Source organism: Salvelinus fontinalis, unplaced genomic scaffold (assembly GCF_029448725.1).
Source record: "Salvelinus fontinalis isolate EN_2023a unplaced genomic scaffold, ASM2944872v1 scaffold_0649, whole genome shotgun sequence".
NCBI lineage: Eukaryota > Metazoa > Chordata > Actinopteri > Salmoniformes > Salmonidae > Salvelinus > Salvelinus fontinalis.
Genome location: NW_026600858.1, coordinates 78,688 through 100,000, shown reverse-complemented (window position 1 = coordinate 100,000; position 21,313 = coordinate 78,688). Strand labels below are relative to the sequence as shown.

Sequence of the window (21,313 nt, the reverse complement as noted above, 5' to 3'; positions counted from 1 at the left end):
GCAGAGTCCCAGAGTCTAGAATGACTGGGATAGGGCAGAGTCCCAGAGTCTGGAATGACTGGGATAGGGCAGAGTCCCAGAATCTGGAATGACTGGGGTAGGGCAGAGTCCCAGAGTCTGGAATGACTGGGGTAGGTTAGAGTCCCAGAGTCTGGAATGACTGGGGTAGGGCAGAGTCCCAGAGTCCCAGAATCTGGGGCAGAGTCCCAGAATCTGGAATGACTGGGATAGGTTAGAGTCCCAGAGTCCCAGAATCTGGGGCAGAGTCCCAGAATCTGGAATGACTGGGATAGGTTAGAGTCCCAGAGTCTGGAATGACTGGGGTAGGGCAGAGTCCCAGAGTCTGGAATGACTGGGGTAGGGCAGAGTCCCAGAGTCTGGAATGACTGAGATAGGGCAGAGTCCCAGTGTCTGGAATGACTGGGATAGGGCAGCGTTTTAGAGTCTGGAATGACTGGGTTAGGGCAGCGTCTCAGAGTCTGGAATGACTGGGGTAGGGCAGAGTCCCAGAGTCTGGAATGACTGGGTTAGGGCAGAGTCTCAGAGTCTGGAATGACTGGGGTAGGGCAGAGTCTCAGTCTGGAATGACTGGGATAGGGCAGAGTCCCAGAGTCTGGAATTACTGGGATAGGGCAGAGTCCCAGAGTCTGGAATGACTGGGATAGGGCAGAGTCCCAGAGTCTGGAATGACTGGGATAGGGCAGAGTCCCAGTGTCTGGAATGACTGTGATAGGGCAGCGTCTCAGAGTCTGGAATGACTGGGATAGGGCAGAGTCTCAGAGTCTGGAATGACTGGGATAGGGCAGAGTCTCAGAGTCTGGAATAACTGGGGTAGGGCAGAGTCCCAGAGTCTGGAATGACTGGGATAGGGCAGAGTCCCAGAGTCTGGAATGACTGGGATAGGGCAGCGTCCCAGAGTCTGCAATGACTGGGATAGAGTCCAGGAACCTTTTAGAATTCCTGCCTGCTTTTAAATAGAACATTCTAAACTGTAGTGTTTTAAATTGGAGCTCCACCCTAGTACCAATTATACCTCTGAAATACAGTGCCTTCTGGGAAAGTATTCAAACCACTTCACTTTTTACACATTTTGTTATGTTACAGCCTTATTCTAAAATGGGTCAATCTACAAACAATACCCTATAATGACAAAGCAAAAACAGTTAAAAAAAAAAAATCTACGTGTATTAATAATAAAAGCAGTAGTACCTTATTGACATAAGTATTCAGACCCTTTGCTATGAGACTTGAAATTGAGCTTAGGTGCATCCTGTTTCCATTGATCATCCTTGAGATGTTTCTACTTGATTAGAGTCCATCTGTGGTAAATTCAATTGATTGGATATGATTTGGAAAGGTACACACCTGTCTATAAGGTCTCACAGTTGACAGTGCATGCCAAAGCAAAAACCAAGCCATGAGGTCGAAGGAATTGTCCGTAGAGCTCCGAGACAGGATTGTGTCGTCACCGATCTGGGGAATGGTACCAAAAAATATCTGCAGCATTGAAGGTCCCCAAGAACACAGTGGCCTCCATCATTCTTAAATGGAAGAAGTTTGGAACCACCAAGACTCTTCCTAGAGCTGGCCACCCGGCCAAACTGAGCAATCGGGGAAGAAGGGCCTTGGTCAGGGTGGTGACCAAGAACCCATTGGTCACTCTGACAAAGCCCCAGAGTTCCTCTGTGGAGATGGGAGAACCTTCCAGAAGGACAACTATCTCTTCAGCACTCTACCAATCGGGCCTTTATGTTAGTCGCTAGACGGAAGCCACTCCTCAGTAAAAGGCACATGACAGCCCGCTTGGAGTTTGCCAAAAGGCACCTAAAGACTCTCGGACCATGAGAAACAAGATTCTCTGGTCTGATGAAACCAAGATTGAACTCTTTGGCCTGAATGCCAAGGGTCACGTCTGGAGGAAGCCTGGCACCATTCCTACGGTGAAGCATGGTGGTGGCAGCATCATGCTGTGGGGATGTTTTTCAGCGGTAGGGACTGGGAGACTAGTCAGGATTGAGGGAATGATAAACAGAGCAAAGTGCAGATCCTTGATGAAAACCTGCTCCAGAGCCCTCAGGACCCCAGACTGGGGTGAAGGTTCACCTTCCAACAGGACAACGACCCTAAGCACACAGCCAAGACAACACAGGAGTTGCTTCGGGGCAAGTCTCTGAATGACCTTGCGTGGCCCAGCCGGAGCCCGGACTTGAACCCGATCGAACATCTCTGGAGAGACCTGAAAATAGCTGTGCAGCAACGCTCCCCATCCAATCTGACAGAGCTTGAGAGGATCTGCAGAGAAGAATGGGAGAAACTCCCCAAATACAGGTGTGCATTTCAAGCTTGTAGCGTCATACCCAAGAAGACTTGAGGCTGTAACCGCTGCCAAAAGCGCTTCAACAAAGTACTAAGTAAAGGGTCTGAATACTTATGTAAATGTGATATTTCAGTTTTAAATGTTTAATACAGTTTCAAAAATATCTAAAAAACCTGTTTTTTCCTTTGTCATTATGGGTTATTGTGTGTAGATTGATGAGGGGAAAAAACAATTGAATCCGTTTTAGGATAAGGCTGTAACGTAACAAAATGTGGAAGAAGTCAAGGTGGGGGTCTGAATACTTTCAGAATGCACTGTACAGTAGGTACGGTATCCTAGCTGTCTGTCACAATGTCCTTTACTTTAAAAATACACTGAACAAAAATATAAACACAACATGCAACAATTTCAAAGATTTTACTGAGTCACAGTTCATATAAGGAAATCAGTCAATTTAAATAAATAAATGAGGCTCTAATTTATGGATTTCACATGACTGTGGATACAGATATGCATCTGTTGGTCACAGATATATATTTTTTTAAAGGTAGGGGTGTGGATCAGAAAACCAGTCAGTATCTGGTGTGACCACCGTTTGCCTCAGGCAGCGTGACACATCTCCTTCCCACTCCTCTTCAATGGCTGTGAAAAGTTGCTGGATATTGGCGGGAACTGGAACACAGTCGTACACGTAGATCCAGAGCATCCCAAACATGCTCAATGGGTGACATGTCTGGTGAGCATACAGGCCATGGAAGAACTGGGACATTTTCAGTTTCAAGGAATTGTGTACAGATCATTGCGACATGGGGCAGTGCATTATCATGCTGAGACATGAGGTGATGGCGGCGGATGAATGGCACGACAATGGCCCTCGGGATCTCGTCACGGTATCTCTGTGCATTCAAATTGCCCTCGATAAAATGCAATTGTCTTCATTGTCCATAGCTTATGCCTGCCCATACCATAACCCCACCGCCACCATGGGGCACACGTTGACATCAGCTAATTGCTAGCCCACACAACGCAATACACGTCCCAAGGAAGCTCATCTCCAGGCTCGTCGTCCTCACCAGGGTCTTGACCTGACTGCAGTTTGGCGTCGTAACCGACTTCAGTGGGTAAATGCTCACCTTCGATGGCCACTGGCACGCTGGAGAAATGTGCTCTTCACGGATTAATCCCAGTTTCAACTGTACCAGGCAGATGGCAGACGCTGAGATATACTGATATACATATTCACAGGACTGCTATTCACAGGTCTGGTATTCACAGGTCTGGTATTCACGGGACTGGTATTCACAGGTCTGGTATTCACGGGACTGGTATTCACAGGACTGCTATTCACAGGTCTGGTATTTACGGGACTGGTATTTACGGGACTGGTATTCACGGGACTGGTATTCACAGGACTGCTATTCACAGGTCTGGTATTCACGGGTCTGGTATTCATGGGACTGGTATTCACAGGTCTGGTCTGGGATTCACAAGTCTGGTATTCACAGGTCTGGTATTCACTGGTCTGGTATTCATGGGACTGGTATTCACAGGTCTGGACTGGTATTCACAGGTCTGGTATTCACAGGTCTGGTATTCACGGCATTGGTATTCACAGGCCTGGTATTCACAGGACTGGTATTCACAGGTCTGGTATTCACAGGTCTGGTATTCACAGGACTGGTATTCACGGGACTGGTATTCATGGGACTGATATTCACAGGTCTGGTATTCACAGGTCTGGTATTCACAGGTCTGGTATTCACGGCATTGGTATTAACAGGTCTGGTATTCACAGGTTTGGTATTCACTGCATTGGTATTCACAGGACAGGTATTCACAGGACTGGTATTCACTGCATTGGTATTCACAGGACTGGTCTGGTATTCATTGCATTGGTATTCACAGGTCTGGTATTCACAGGTCTGGTCTTCACGGCATTGGTATTCACAGGTCTGGTATTCACAGGACTGGTATTCATTGCACTGGTATTCACAGGTCTGGTATTCACAGGACTGATATTCATTGCACTGGTATTCACAGGTCTGGTATTCACTCTCAATGGTGCATCTGTAGAAGGTTGTGAGGGTCTTAGGGACCAAGACAAATTTCTTCAGCCTCTTGAGGTTGAAGAGGCGCTGTTGCGACTTCTTCACCACAGTGTCTGTGTGGGTGAACCATTTCAGGTTGTCTGTGATGTGGACGGGGGCGTGCTCTCTCTGCTGCATCCTGTATTCCACGATCAGATCCTTCGTTGTGTTGACGTTGAGGGAGAGGTTATTTTTCCTGGTACCACTCCGCCAGGGCCTTCACCTTCTCCCTGTAGGCTGTCTCGTCGTTGTTGGTAATCAGGCCTACCACTGTTGTGTCATCTGCAAACCAGTCATGGGTGAACAGAGAGTACAGGAGGGGGCTGGGCACGCACCCTTGTGGGGCCCCCGTGTTGAGGATCAGCGTAGTGGAGGTGTTGTTGCCTACCTTCACCACCTGGGGGCAGCCCGTCTCCCGTCTCCCTCTCTCCCTATCAGTCTATGGAATAACTTGCTGTCTCCATGACGATACTATCCTACCAGTAGAGACAGTAATCCCTTATGTGACCAGACTCATCTAGAACGTGTCTGTATGTGTGTCTTGCTATTCTTACCTTCTTACCGTTACAGGGTTGCTATTGGCTGTCGGGTCGTTCAGCTCAGTGGCTCCTTACCGTTCCAGGGCTGCTATTGGCTATCAGGTCGTTCAGCTCAGTGGCTCCTTACCGTTACAGGGCTGCTATTGGCTGTCAGGTCGTTCAGCTCAGTGGCTCCTTACCGTTACAGGGCTGCTATTGGCTATCAGGTCGTTCAGCTCAGTGGCTCCTTACCGTTACAGGGCTGCTATTGGCTATCAGGTCGTTCAGCTCAGTGGCTCCTTACCGTTACAGGGCTGCTATTGGCTATCAGGTCGGTCAGCTCAGTGGCTCCTTACCGTTACAGGGCTGCTATTGGCTATCAGGTCGTTCAGCTCAGTGGCTCCTTACCGTTACAGGGCTGCTATTGGCTATCAGGTCGTTCAGCTCAGTGGTTCCTTACCGTTACAGGGCTGCTATTGGCTATCACCTTAGTTAGACACAGTATAAACATCACCTGAGTTAGATACAGTGTAAACATCACCTTAGTTAGACACAGTGTAAACATCACCTTAGTTAGACACAGTGTAAACATCACCTGAGTTAGACACAGTGTAAACATCACCTGAGTTAGACACAGTGTAAACATCACCTGAGTTAGACACAGTGTAAACATCACCTTAGTTAGACACAGTGTAAACATCACCTGAGTTAGATACAGTGTAAACATCACCTTAGTTAGACACAGTGTAAACATCACCTGAGTTAGACACAGTGTAAACATCACCTGAGTTAGACACAGTGTAAACATCACCCGAGTTAGACACTTTTAACTACCCTGGAGAAGTGACATCACACATTTAACTACCCTGGAGAGGTGACATCACACATTTAACTACCCCGGAGAGGTGACATCACACATTTAACTACCCTGGAGAGGTGACATCACACATTTAACTACCCTGGAGAGGTGACATCACACATTAGTATGTCCTATCTAATACACTACCTTTGACCAGGGCCCATTGAGACCCAGTATGTCCTATTTAATACACTACCTTTGACCAGGGCCCATTGAGACCCAGTATGTCCTATTTAATACACTACCTTTGACCAGGGCCCATTGGGACCCAGTATGTCCTATTTAATACACTACCTTTGACCAGGGCCCATTGGGACCCAGTATGTCCTATTTAATACACTACCTTTGACCAGGGCCCATTGGGACCCAGTATGTCCTATTTAATACACTACCTTTGACCAGGGCCCATTGATACCCAGTATGTCCTATTTAATACACTACCTTTGACCAGGGCCCATTGGGACCCAGTATGTCCTATTTAATACACTACCTTTGACCAGGGCCCATTGGGACACAGTATGTCCTATTTAATACACTACCTTTGACCAGGGCCCATTGATACCCAGTATGTCCTATTTAATACACTACCTTTGACCAGGGCCCATTGAGACCCAGTATGTCCTATTTAATACACTACCTTTGACCAGGGCCCATTAGGACCCAGTATGTCCTATTTAATACACTACCTTTGACCAGGGCCCATTGGGACACAGTATGTCCTATTTAATACACTACCTTTGACCAGGGCCCATTGAGACCCAGTATGCCAGAGTCCAGAGTGATGAAATATCCAACAGGGCATTCACCAGATATATATGGCCGACCCATAGATGAAAGAGCTGTACTGGGGCGGCAGGGTAGCCTAGTGGTTAGAGTGTTGGACTAGTAACCGAAAGGTTGCAAGTTCAAATCCCCGAGCTGACAAGGTACAAATCTGTCGTTCTGCCCCTGAACAAGGCAGTTAACCCACTGTTCCCCGGTAGGCCGTCATTGTAAATAAGAATTTGTTCTTAACTGACTTGCCTAGTTAAATAAAGGTAAAATAAAAAACTTCAGAAGTACTACCAGTATTGTGGGTGATTGTAGAATAAGCCTGACCTTCTCTACGGATCAGTCAGATTGGGTGACCAAATCCTAAATCAATTGAGAGAAGTTGATTTACTCTTAAGCTGAGTTCTGAATCCAACCTCTCTGCATGGGGGGGATGTAACCACCATGCAGTCATGTTATTATAAAAGCCTTCTCTCCTGACTGAATATGGACCTGCGAGCTGAATGTCTTCCTCACACAGAATGCTTTGTTTATATAAAAACACAGGGGGGATTGAATGGAGGCAGGCAGGAAGCAGATCTGTTCATGTGATCTTACACACTGACCGTGTGGAGACGCTAGAGCAGAATTATGGTTTGGTGTGTGTTTTATATCAAACATCCAATCTGGTAAACTAAGGAGACAACCCTTAGATGAATATCAAGTGAACCCACAAAGAAATTAATATCAGGAGCACTGGGAGAGGAAATGTGGTGATATCAGGAGCACTGGGAGAGGAAAGGTGGTGATATCAGGAGCACTGGGAGAGGAAAGGTGGTGATATCAGGAGCACTGGGAGAGGAAAGGTGGTGATATCAGGAGCACTGGGAGAGGACAGGTGGAGATATCAGGAGCACTGGGAGAGGAAAGGTGGTGATATCAGGAGCACTGGGAGAGGAAAGGTGGTGATATCAGGAGCACTGGGAGAGGAAAGGTGGTGATATCAGGAGGAAAGGTGGTGATATCAGGAGCACTGGGAGAGGAAAGGTGGTGATATCAGGAGCACTGGGAGAGGAAAGGTGGTGATATCAGGAGCACTGGGAGAGGAAAGGTGGTGATATCAGGAGCACGTTTTTTAAAAATTTTATTCTGTTTTTAAAAATCAATTTTTTTTGTCCCCGTCCCCGCAGGAGGCGTTTTGTCTTTTGGTAAGCCGTCATTGTAAATAAAATGTTGTTCTTAACTGTCTAGTTAAATAAAGGTTAAATAAAAATAAATAAATGTCGAGAGGACAGGCAGTGAACTGATAGCACGGCATGTTTGAATCATATTTGAACGACCTATATAATTACTAGCCAGTACGGTGAACCTAAAAATGAGTGTATACCACCATTCTCTTTGGTAATACTACATAGAATCAATCTTTCTGAAAGATGGGAGTGTTAGCTTGCCCTCGTGTGGCGGTTACAGTAAAGTACAGCGGGCCAAGTTCCTTGTCCAATGGTTCATGTTTCCGGGGGGGGGAAGTTTCAATGTAACACCACAACATTGAGCTTTCAGACAGCACAGGTTTGTGAATGATTTTAAGATGTAGCTTCTTATGTTATATCACCTAATTATCAGCTTGTTAGGGACGTTTTTCTACAGTACTTTTGGGGGTGTTAAAGTCTAGGCTTTTAGAAATCCACATTTTTATAAAGGGGATATGACTGTAAGGACATGGCTAGTCAGCTAGCTCTTGCTCATCGCATGAAGGCAACAACAATAAGATGCCTCTACATGGGTCAGATGCGCATGTGTAGATCTCTTAGTTGGGACCGGACGCATGCGCTTGGACCAGAACTAGTGTCTATCTGCCTCAGTTAGCACAGACAGAGGACTATTATGGACTGGTAGCTGCACACATACGACCTAGCAACCAACTCTGGCCAACTGTTTTACAGTTCAATAACAGTGCTGATACCACTGTTTCCCTCCCTTGATCTTTCTCTCTGTTTCCCTCCCATGATCTTCCTCTCTCTGTTTCCCTCCCTCTGTTCCTCTCTCTGTTTCCCTCCCTCTGTTCCTCTCTCTGTTTCCCTCCCTCTGTTCCTCTCTCCGTTTCCCTCCCTCTGTTCCTCTCTCTGTTTCCCTCCCTTGATCTTTCTGTTTCCCTCCCTTAATCTTCCTCTCTCTGTTTCCCTCCCTTAATCTTCCTCTCTCTGTTTCCCTCCCTCTGTTCCTCTCTCTGTTTCCCTCCCTTGATCTTCCTCTCTCTGTTTCCCTCCCTCTGTTTCCCTCCCTTGATCTTCCTCTCTCCGTTTCCCTCCCTCTGTTCCTCTCTGTTTCCTTCCCTCTGTTCCTCTCTCCGTTTCCCTCCCTCTGTTCCTCTCTCCGTTTCCCTCCCTCTGTTCCTCTCTCCGTTTCCCTCCCTCTGTTCCTCTCTCTCTCCTCCTCTCTTCCCCTTCCTCAGTCCCTCTCTCCTATCTGTTTCTCTCCCTCCATCCTTCTCTCCTACCTTTCCCTGGTAGCAGCAGCATGGTTCTGTCTGCAGCCAGTCAGCACCTCCTCAGGGTCAGTCGGCCTGGTGCCTGGGGGCAGCACCTCCTCAGGGTCAGTCGGCCTGGTGCCTGGGGGCAGCACCTCCTCAGGAGGATTGGATCTGTTTACACCACTGCCAAGGGGTTCCAGGAGAAGGAGATCCGAGAGAAACTCCAAGCTCTCCCTGGGGGATCTATAGACCTTGTCAAACAGGAGTCGGGCATCGCGGTACTGACCGTCAACAACCCTGCTCGCATGAACGCGTTCTCTGGTATGGAAGCGCTGTCCAGTGTTATAGTTTATTCATTGATCTGAGTGTTGCTCTTTGCTAACCTGCAATTCAGACTAAATATCACTCCGATTCTCTTTGGTTTTCTGTTCACCAAACGCAGCGAAATATATTTCAGTTTGTATTCCAACTCTTTGCTTCTCCTGAGAATGACAGCGGGACTAAGGGGGCTGGTGCTCAGTGAACTGGGTTGTGTTGAGTAGGGCACACTGTAGCAAAACGTTTAGCAACAGATGACAAAAAAAATATGTTTATTTGGATCCCCATTAGCTTTTGCAGAAGCAGCAGCTGCTAATTGACGGGGGTCCACAAAAAAAAAAAAAAACGTGACAAGTGACAAAACACTGATGGACAAGGACTAACAATACAAACAATACAACAAAACATTTAACAATACAACATATAGAAACAACACAACATATAGAAACAATACAACATATAGAAACAATACAACATATAGAAACAATACAACATATAGAAACAATACAACATATAGAAACAATACAACATATAGAAACAATACAACATATAGAAACAATACAACATATAGAAACAATACAACATATAGAAACAATACAACATATAGAAACAATACAACAAAACATTTAACAATACAAAATATTTAACAATACAACAAAACATTTAACAATACAACAAAATATTTAACAATACAACAAAATATTTAACAATACAAAATATAGAAACAATACAACATATAGAAACAATGCAACATATAGAAACAATACAACGAAACATTTAACAATACAACATATAGAAACAATACAACATATAGAAACAATACAACGAAACATTTAACAATACAACATATAGAAACAATACAACATATAGAAACAATACAACGAAACAGTGTGTGTGTGTTTGTGTCCCCTCACAGTCTCCGTCGTTCCATGAGATGTTATTTAATCCGTTTTTTTTAAAAGGTAATTTTTACTGTTCGCTTGAGTAATTGGGAGATGGAAGCTCCATGCGATCATGGCTCTGTATAATACTGTGCATTACCGTGAATTCATTTTGGACTTGGGGACTGTGAAGGGACCCCTGGTGGCATGTCTGGTAGGGTATGTATGGGGTGTCTGAAGAGACCCCTGGTGGCATGTCTGGTGGGGTATGTATGGGGTGTCTGAAGAGACCCCTGGTGGCATGTCTGGTAGGGTATGTATGGGGTGTCTGAAGAGACCCCTGGTGGCATGTCTGGTAGGGTATGTATGGGGTGTCTGAAGAGACCCCTGGTGGCATGTCTGGTGGGGTATGTATGGGGTGTCTGAAGAGACCCCTGGTGGCATGTCTGGTGGGGTATGTATGGGGTGTCTGAAGAGACCCCTGGTGGCATGTCTGGTAGGGTATGTATGGGGTGTCTGAAGAGACCCCTGGTGGCATGTCTGGTAGGGTATGTATGGGGTGTCTGAGTTGAATGTTATTTGATTATGCAGACTGTCTGGATATTGAACATGTTCAGGTTGTACCTCCGTGTTTCACTCAGGTTCAAAACGTTTTATCCCTACTGAACACTACCCTGTTTTCTCCAGGTTCTATGATGGTGGAGCTGGAAGAGAGGGTGTCCCAGCTAGAGGAGTGGACGGAGGGCAAAGGTCTCATCATCCAGGGGGCTGCCGGGACATTCTGCTCTGGGTCAGACCTCAACGCGGTCAGGGCTATATCCAACCCTCAGGTTAGTCCTCAATGTTGTCAGAGATATATCCAACCCTCAGGTTAGTCCTCAATGTTGTCAGAGATATATCCAACCCTCAGGTTAGTCCTCAATGTTGTCAGAGATATATCCAACCCTCAGGTCAGTCCTCAATGTTGTCAGAGATATATCCAACCCTCAGGTCAGTCCTCAATGTTGTCAGAGATATATCCAACCCTCAGGTTAGTCCTCAATGTTGTCAGAGATATATCCAACCCTCGGGTTACTCCTCAGTGTTGTCAGAGACATATCCAACCCTCATGTTAGTCCTCAATGTCCCCAAAACCAGCAGACACTGCCAGGCCGTCCATGGAATGAGTTGGACCTCCTGGTCTAAAACGATGCGTCTTGTCTTTCAGGATGGGAAGCAGATGTGAATGAGTTGGACCTCCTGGTCTAAAACGATGCGTCTTGTCTTTCAGGATGGGAAGCAGATGTGAATGAGTTGGACCTCCTGGTCTAAAACGATGCGTCTTGTCTTTCAGGATGGGATGATGATGTGTATGTTCATGCAGAATGCCCTGACCAGGCTACTGAGGTAGGACACTACCCCTCTGTGGTAGGACACTAACCCTCTGTGGTAGGACACTGAGGTAGGACACTACCCCTCTGAGGTAGGACACTAACCCTCTGTGGTAGGACACTAACCCTCTGTGGTAGGACACTAACCCTCTGTGGTAGGACACTAACCCTCTGTGGTAGGACACTAACCCTCTGAGGTAGGACACTAAACCTCTGAGGTAGGACACTAAACCTCTGAGGTAGGACACTCTGTGGTAGGACACTACCCCTCTGTGGTAGGACACTAACCCTCTGTGGTAGGACACTAACCCTCTGTGGTAGGACACTAACCCTCTGTGGTAGGACACTAACCCTCTGAGGTAGGACACTAACCCTCTGAGGTAGGACACTAACCCTCTGAGGTAGGACACTAACCCTCTGTGGTAGGACACTAACCCTCTGTGGTAGGACATTAACCCTCTGAGGTAGGACACTCTGTGGTAGGACACTAACCCTCTGAGGTAGGACACTAACACTCTGAGGTAGGACACTACCCCTCTGAGGTAGGACACTAACCCTCTGAGGTAGGACACTACCCCTCTGTGGTAGGACACTACCCCTCTGTGGTAGGTCACTACCCCTCTGTGGTAGGACACTACCCCTCTGAGGTAGGACACTAACCCTCTGAGGTAGGACACTAACCCTCTGAGGTAGGACACTAACCCTCTGAGGTAGGACACTAACCCTCTGTGGTAGGACACTACTCCTCTGTGGTAGGACACTAACCCTCTGTGGTAGGAAACTACTCCTCTGTGGTAGGACACTACCCCTCTGTGGTAGGACACTAACCCTCTGAGGTAGGACACTAACCCTCTGAGGTAGGACACTAACCCTCTGAGGTAAGACACTACCCCTCTGTGGTAGGACACTACCCCTCTGTGGTAGGACACTACCCCTCTGTGGTAGAACGATCTAGATCATACCAGATGCTCTGGGCCACACTAACCCATGTGTTCTCTGTTGAAGACTGCCTCTGTTGTCTGTAGCTCTGGTGGAAGGGAGCGCACTGGGAGGAGGAGCTGAGCTCACTACTGCCTGTGACTTCAGGTACAGTAACGGGACTCATTGTCCATAGATGGCACCGTTTGTGTTTATTAAAACTTTAGGCCTACATCTAGATAGTGGAGTAAAGTAGGCCTTTTTCAAGAAATTTCAAAAACAAATCCACCAAGTTTCCAATCTCTAAACCAACGTCACGGTCTCTCCCTGCTAGGTTGATGGCGCCAGGCGGTGTGATCCAGTTTGTCCATAAACACATGGGTCTGGTCCCTGGTTGGGGCGGTGCAGCTAGATTGGTGCGCATCGTAGGCGGCCAGAACGCCCTGAAGATGCTGGGTGGCGCTTTGAAAGTAGACCCAGAGATGGGGCTTCAGATTGGGCTTGCGGACGGGGTCCTGGAGGGTTCCCCGGATGGGTCTGGAGCCAACACCCTCCTGGAGGCAGAGGAGTGGTTGGGACGCTACACCACGGGTCCAGCCCCGGTCATCAGAGCCATAAAGAACGTGGTGGTGTCTGGGAGAGAGCTCCCCCTGGAGGTGGCTCTGAGCACTGAGAGGGACGTGTTCGGGACCGTGTGGGGAGGACCGGCTAACCTACAGGCTCTGGCCAATAAGGCCAAACACAAGTGAATTAACTAGTCTTGCGATTTACATTGTATTCTCGTCCTAATGTTCTGGAGAAACCGAGAACGTCTGGAGTGGAAGCCGTCCACCAGAAGACTGAACTGGAACACTAGGACGGGATGTAGAGGGTCTGAACTCAACCAGAACACACTGAACTAGTGTATTCATTCGGACAATTCTGTTGCTTAAAAAAAAAAGGGTCTCTTAAAACAGAAGCAAATGAATCCTACCTGTATTTGTCCAATAGCAACTCTAGTTTTAGTTGGGAAACGTTTTGGCAGAATGAATACATCCCTGGACTGTGCTCTGGGAGTTTGTCAGTATCCAATGGCAGATTTATATTGCTGTGTTGTGAGTGACCACTAACAATCAATTATTTTTTGTGAAGGAATTGTTGCCGACTGTTGGGACAATTATATGGACCCCGTCTAAAAGTTGTAATGTAATATTCATCAGTAGAGAGTCAGATGAGACACTAGTTGTGACATGTGAAGATGGTATTGTGCCTTTTGGCTTTTGTGGCTCTACTACAGTCCATTAACACTGGGGCGACCCCCAACGCCGGGGGCGACCCCCAACGCCGGGGGCGACCCTCTTCATTACAATGCAAGCTTGATGTAGAAAAAAAAACAAGTGCCCGCATTTATTAAGTCTCTTCCACAATTTCTTCCATTGTACTACAATTACATGGCAATGACTAAACATATGACAAAACAACTCAGTCATCTTGAAGTCCATTTATTTAACAAAATACATCTACAGAGAGAGTGTAGTGGCTTCCTTTCCTCTTTACCATAGCCACTGCCCAAGCCTGAAGCGGGGTTGTTTCGGACGCATACAGTCCACACTTAACGTTTCCAAACGGCCAAACATTCAATGAGATCCAGGGATATGGTGCAACAAAAAATGTTTATTCTTCTTATCTAACAAAAAGGTATTCTCCAATCAACTTAAAGCAGAGATTACTTGAAATGCAAATACATAATATAATATGACCTGTCTGTCTTTCTGTATGTATGTCTGTATGTCTATATGGTCAAAAACTATACCGCTCCCGCATCTAGCAAGGACTCCCCCCCCCGAAGGCCCAACTTCCTGCCTTTATACTAACACAATTAACACAGTACAATGAATGGGCAAGAGGGGGGGCCAAAAACTGAGTTACACTAATAACAAATGAATATATCTCAATCTGGTAAATAAATCATAAAGGTACGTACCTAATATTTCATCATATACATTAATATTTAATATATTTACACAAATGTACATGGAGCTCAGTATGTTCAGTCTTATATACAAATATGCCCAAATCGGCTCTAACATACCGGCCCCTAATTGTTGACTGCACTGAATGCACAACAATTACTTAATATTCAAACGTAGAGCCAATACAAAAACATTCTATACCAGAGCACCATTACAGTTCATAGCTATATACAAATATACAAGGTGCCATATAGGAAAATAGTCCATAGATCTCAGTCTGAGTTGAAGTGTAAAGGTGTTCAACTTCCAAAAAATGTCAAGAGTTTGACGTCCAAAAAATGTATGACATCAAAGAATGTAAGAGTACGACATCAACGAATCAGAGGTGCACATGATTCAAAGATGGAGCACTGTGTGTGTGTGTGTGTGTGTCTCACTTCGTCGCCTCAAGGAGCAGACAGAGTTTATTGATAGGTCTCTGTAAGATATTGGTCTTAGTCTTAACCATGACGCTCCGGACAAGACCTTTGGCCCCTGGCAAAGCCTTCACCACACGCCCCATTAGCCAAGATTTCCTTGGGGCGGTGTCATCGACGATGACCACAAGGTCACCAGGACTGAAGTTTCTCTTAGTTTTGTTCCACTTGTTCCGCTCCTGCATAAGTGGAAGATACTCCCTGATCCATCTCTTCCAGAAGAGGTCAGTGATATATTGTACTTGCTTCCATCTCCTTCGTGAGTATAGGTCACTTCTCTGGAATAGTCCTGGTGGCAGGACTGGCTTTGCTTTCAGATGAAGCAGATGGTTCGGAGTCAGGGGTTCTAGATCGTTAGGGTCATTTGTTACAGTAGTGATTGGTCTGTCGTTCATAATCGCCTCAACTTCACACAAGGCTGTCTGCAAAGCCTCATCATCCAGTACTTGCTCTTTAAGGACTGAATAGAGGATCTTTTTCACCAGTCGGATCAACCTCTCCCATACCCCCCCATGGTGGGCTCCAGAGGGAGGGTTGAATGACCATGTCACTCCTTCCTTCAGTAATTTATTTTGAATCTTGTTGTGATCCAGCTCTTTCAGAGCTTCTCCTAGCTCTCTGTGTGTTCCAACAAAGTTGGTGCCATTGTCTGTTCTGATACTTGTTACTGGGCCCCTTCGACAGATGAACCTGCGCAGGGCATTGATGCAGGAATCAGTATCCAGATAACTAGCAACTTCTAGATGGACAGCTCGACTCACAAGGCAAGTAAAGATCACACCATACCGCTTCACATGAACGCGGCCTCGCTTCACCTCTATGGGGCCAAAGTAATCTATGCCCACATGGGTGAAAGGCGGCAAATCAGGTGCTACCCGATCTTGTGGAAGGTCAGCCATCTTCTGTTCTCCAGCTCTAGCTTGCATCCGCCTGCAGAAGACACAGCTCTTGAGGATCTTTCTTGCTAAGGAGTTGGCACAGGGTATCCAATATCGCTGGCGAAGTCTAGAAAGCATGTGACCTCTCCCAGAGTGGCCAACCTGCTCATGGATGTGGAGTAAGATCAGTCTGGAGATGTAGGAGTCTTTGGGCAGGATCATAGGGTTCTTTAGTTCCGTAGGCATAGCAGCTTTGCTTAACCTTCCTCCTACTCTCAGAATGCCATTGTCAACTATTGGATCAAGCTTACAGATTGAGCCGCTTCTCTTGGCACATTGTTTTCCTTTTACAACTAGTGCAATTTCTTGTTTAAAGTGCTGTCGTTGCTCAAATCGAATGATGACCTTTTCTGCTTCATCTAGGTCATCTACAGACAGACTTTCTTTTCCAAACGTCAGTTTGAACTTGTCAATTTGTTCCTTCAGTGAGTTTGTCAGACTCTGATCTGATCCTGGATCAGTTTGGGTGAGAACTTTCCTTTTCTGGCTTAACTGTAGTAGAAGTCTCTTCAGTTTCAGCATCCAGGCAACTGCTTTCTTCAAGCTGTTCCATGTTGAATAGTACTCAATCAGTTTGCTGGTCGGACTCTTTTCTTCCACACATGTACTGTTTACGATGACGTCTTTTCTCACCTCTGGATCATCTGGAGGGATGGAGCCAAGCTCCTCGGGGACTTTCGGCCATTGTGTTTCTGTTTTCTCCAGGAATTCTGGTCCTTTGCGCCATCTCTTTGAGTTCAGGAAAGTTTCAACATGTAATCCTCTTGAGGCATCATCGGCTGGGTTGTGTTTGGAGTTCAAATACCTCCACTGTTTTGCTTTCGATAGGTCACGGATCATAGCAACCCTATTAGCCACAAAAGTATGGAATCTCTTGGTATCGTTGCGGATGTATTTTAGCACCGACTGGCTGTCTGTCCAGAAAGTTGACTCCTCAAGTTCAATCTGGAGCTCCAACCTTAACATCCTGTCCACTCGCACTGCCAATGTTGCTGCAGCAAGTTCCAGTCTGGGGATCGTCATCTGCTTGAGTGGAGTCACCCTTGATTTCCCCAGTATGAATGCGATGTGGACCTTTTCCATAACGTTTGTGAACCTAAGGTAGCTTGCCGTGCCATAACCTTGTTCACTTGCATCACCGAAGTGATGCAGCTGTGCGGTCTTGATTTGACCAAAGTTCTCAGGCATCATACACCTGTCTATCTGGAATCTGGAGAGCTGGTCCAGCTCTGAGAGCCATCTCTTCCATGAAATAGAGTGTTCTTCAGGGATAACTTCGTCCCATCCACACTTTAGCTTGCAGAGCACTTGAAGAATTTGCTTTGCCTTTAATACGAATGGGGCGAGGAAACCTAATGGATCATAAATAGAGCTGACAGTTGAGAGAATACCTCTTCTTGTAAGGGGTCTGTTCTTGACAGTGACCTGGAAGGTAAACACATCCCTTTCAATGTTCCATCGGATTCCAAGTGCTCTTTCAACAGGCAGCTTTTCTCTGTCCAGGTCCAGTTCTTTTATCTGCTTGGCTTTGTGTTCATCAGGGATAGAAGCTAGTACAGTGCGGCTGTTGCTGACCCACTTGGTCAATTTGAACCCACCTTGAGAGCACACATCCCTGAGGTTTCTTGTGAGAGCTATGGCTTGTTCTTCTGTGGCCACTGACTTGAGGCAGTCATCAACATAGAAGTTGGACTTGACTGTTTGAATCACCTCTTCATCGTACCTCTCACAGTTGTCTTCTGCAGTCTTCCGCAGTGCAAAGTTTGCACAACTTGGAGAGGATATAGCACCGAAAAGATGTACTGTCATTCTGTACTCCTCCAATCTTTTGTTAGTATCACCATCCGGCCACCATAGGAATCGCAGGAAGTCTAAGTCATCTTCATGGACACGTACTTGATGGAACATTCCTTCGATGTCTGCCATCATGGCAATGTGCTCTTGCCGAAATCTTAGCAAGACTCCTATAAGCGTGTTTGCCAGGTCAGGGCCTTGAAGGAGTTCACTGTTAAGAGATGTACCTTTATAGGATGATGAACAGTCAAACACCACTCGTATCGTTCCTTTGCGCTTATGGTGAACGCCATGGTGTGGTATGTACCATACCTTGCCTTTCTCTCTGAGGAGCTGTTCTTGTGGTACCTTCTCGGCGTAACCTTTTGTTATCATCTCTTCCATGAAGCCTTTGTACTCTGCAGCGTAACCTTTGTCCTTCTTGAACTTCCTGATAATATTTAGAGCCCGCTGCTTTGCCATGTCACGGTTGTTTGGCAGGACTACATCTTTGTTGCGAAAGGGCAACGGTAAGTAGTAGTGATGGTCTTTGAGGGTTATGGAGCTTGATACAATCTCCATAAACCTACGATCCTCAGCTGACATCTCACTTTTCTCTTCATACTCTCTCTCAGGGAAGTCATGGTTGTACTGATTTACAAGAAGAACCCCCAGGTCGGCCATTGAGATACAATTGGCCATCACCGTAGGATGCCCAGATTCTTCTGCCATGGTACAACTGTTGAGAGGACCATTCATCACCCATCCAAAGAGGGTTTTCACTGCATACGGTCCGTTGCCTTGGCTATTTATGATTTGCCAGGGTTCCATTGCCTTTGGAGCATTTACGCCAATCAGAAGTTCGACGTCGGCATCAATCTCCTTCAACTGAACCTCTTTCAGGTATGGCCACCTTTTGAGATCTTTCTGAGTGGGAATGTTCTCTCTTGTCACTGGGATCTTATGTTGGGTGTAGACCTTTGGTAATGCAAGAAATGTGTCGCCTTCCACATTGCCAATCTCTAATCCAGATATCTCAAAGCTCTTGGTAGGACTCTCCTGCCCCATTGTGCGTAGCAGAATTTCAGTCGCACTGCCTTTAGCTTGCAACTGCCTCATGAGTCTCTCCGTACAAAATGTTGCTGAGCTACCAGAATCGAGAAACGCATAGGTTAACACAGACTTGCTTCCATTTGCCACCTTTACTTGAACTGGCACAATTGCAAGTGCACAATCTGTACCGGCCCCGGTATCTTCACCAGCTTCCAGTGAAACAAGAGCACTGCTGACAGTCTCCTCCCGCTTTACTGCTACACCACTCATATCTGCCTTTTGAGATCTAAATCTCTCTCTTCCCTCAATGTGCAGGATAGTGGGGTGCTTTCTTTGACAGCTCTGACAGGTCATCCTTCTTTTACATTCTCTGCTTAAGTGTCCTCTCATCAAACAGCCAAAACAAAGGCCTTTTGATCTCAGAAACTCAACCTTGAATTCATGTGGCTGTGCCTTCACCTGTTGGCAGTCGACCAATAAATGCGCACCAGCACAAAATATACATGAGATACTGGGAGCATCAGAAGGGTAGGTGCCTGGTCTCTTTACTTTGAATGTTTGTTCTTTTAAAGGTTTTTCAGAGTCACAATCTGCCACTACAGCTACTGTAGTGGCAAAGCTGCTTCCCCTACTCTTGGACTTGAACTGCTGTTTAAAGTCAGCTTCTGTTTTGGGTTTTAAAAACCTTTTGTTGTACAGGGGATCTTGAATATCTCCATACAACGGATCCTGCAGTATTTTGGCCTGTTTTTCCATGAACGTTACCAGGTCACTGAACTGGGCCCTCAGGTGACTTCTCTCTAAAATATCACATGCCATAGACCTCCATTTTTCCCTTAGTTTGTAGGGAAGTTTTGACATGATCAGCTTTATGTTGGAGGGAAGATTAAGCTCTTCCATGTTCTGTAGGTCTTGCATAGCGTTACAGCAACCTCTTAGATAGAGTGCATAACCACCCAGTCCCTTTCCATCATCGGGTTTGATGTTTGTCCAGTTCCAAGCCTTTTCCATGTAAGCAGTGGTGACTTTGATTTCATTGCCAAAGTGTTCCTTTAACAACCTCTTAGCTACTGCATAGCCTCTTCTGGCTTCCATATGCAGACAACTACGGACCAGATCCTTGGGCTGACCAGAGGTGTATTGTTCCAGGTAATAGAGCCTATCCTGGTGACTGCTTGTCTTATCTTCTATACCATGCTCAAATGCACGCATGAATGGCCTAAAGTTTAGAGGATCACCGTCAAACATAGGTATCTCCCTAACAGGGAGTGTGGCTTGTTTGTGCTGTAGTACAAGGAGGTCAGCAATTTCATTCTGCCTTTGCATGACAGTAGAGAGGTTATCATGGCTGGTATTATGGCTGATACCCGCAGTGTTGATTCTGTGTTGATTGCTAGACCTTGCTGTTGGCTGCTGAAGAGTGTGGTTTACGACTGTTTTCGGAATAGGGTTTGATGGCTTTGTGGTCGGTTGTTGTAAAACTCTTTGTAGTGGGGTCTTTGGAACTGCACCTAATGCAGCAAACTCAACAGGTGATGGTTCAGGTTCCACATAGACCTCTGGTTCCTGTTTCTCAAAATAAGAGTTCATTCCATCTTCTTGGCTTAGTAAATGGGCTGCCACGGAATGGGATTGAGAAGTTGACTCAGTACTCTCCAGGACCTTTAGTTTGGCATTATATGCTGCTATGTCCGTTTCCAGTGCCATTTTTTCCATCCTAACATTCAGTTGAGCTTTCTCCAGTTCCAATGCATGCTTGTCTTGTAATGATGCTTGGCGAGCTAGTAGAGCTGCTCGTTCTGCCTCGGCTTTAAGGCGTTCAGAGGACACTGAGGAAGCAGTCTTAGAATACTTAGTTTTACTTGATATTTTTGACACATTGGAAATACTGTCATGTGGTTCAATGAGCGTTTGTGGCTCAACTTCAGCCTTTTTCCATATTTCCACCTCCTTCAGGAAATGTTCATAAGTTCTCATTCTTGGTTGATAATAGTTAATGCTCTCCTGTTCCTGTTCCTCCTCTGTGACCAGCTCTAGCACAGATTCATGAGCATTCTTAAAGTCATTGAGCACAGCATCAAATGCTTCAAGACTCTCATTCACAGTTGCAATGTTTCCTCCATCAACAAGAAGGACTTTTATTTCATTCATTTTGCGTGTACACACTCCAAGTTTGCCTCTCCGGGCTGCATAGAGTGAATTTAGATGCTCCTCTGCCCTCTCCAGTGGAGTCTTATTTGGGATTTCCTCCTCCATCATTCACTTTTAGTTCACTCAATTTACAATGACACGGTTGTTGGTTTGATTGTTAAACGTAATGCCCCTTTAGACCTCCTTTAATCTTTAAAAACACAGTCATCCATTTCAGCATATTGACCCATTTTGAATTGCACATGTGCAAGTTTGGCATTTTAGATGCGTTTTAAACATTTCATCCCGTTGAGGTTTTGTCCCTTTAATGAAGTTAACACGCAGTATCTTTAGATCCTTAAGTTGCATTCGTTGCGTTGATGCATTGCATTTCCACGTTAGGCCAAATATTAGATATATGATTAGGCTACATTGTGCATAGGATCTGTGTTTCCCAAACTTAAACTTCTTAATTGTTTTCACAGCGCTGTATTTTGAATTCC

The 21,313-nt window shown here is 46.0% G+C and overlaps 1 protein-coding gene across 1 annotated transcript; it reads left to right on the top strand.

Moving 5' to 3' along the window:
• The first annotated feature begins 8,053 nt into the window (after positions 1-8,053).
• On the top strand, positions 8,054-13,948 carry LOC129846916 (ethylmalonyl-CoA decarboxylase-like). The gene is made up of 6 exons (XM_055914730.1): positions 8,054-8,100; positions 8,984-9,322; positions 10,888-11,030; positions 11,534-11,586; positions 12,576-12,656; positions 12,823-13,948. The coding sequence occupies exons 2-6, from the start codon at positions 9,049-9,051 to the stop codon at positions 13,235-13,237; spliced, it is 966 nt and encodes a 321-aa protein (XP_055770705.1). The 5' UTR covers positions 8,054-8,100; positions 8,984-9,048; the 3' UTR covers positions 13,238-13,948.
• The last annotated feature ends 7,365 nt before the right edge of the window (positions 13,949-21,313 follow it).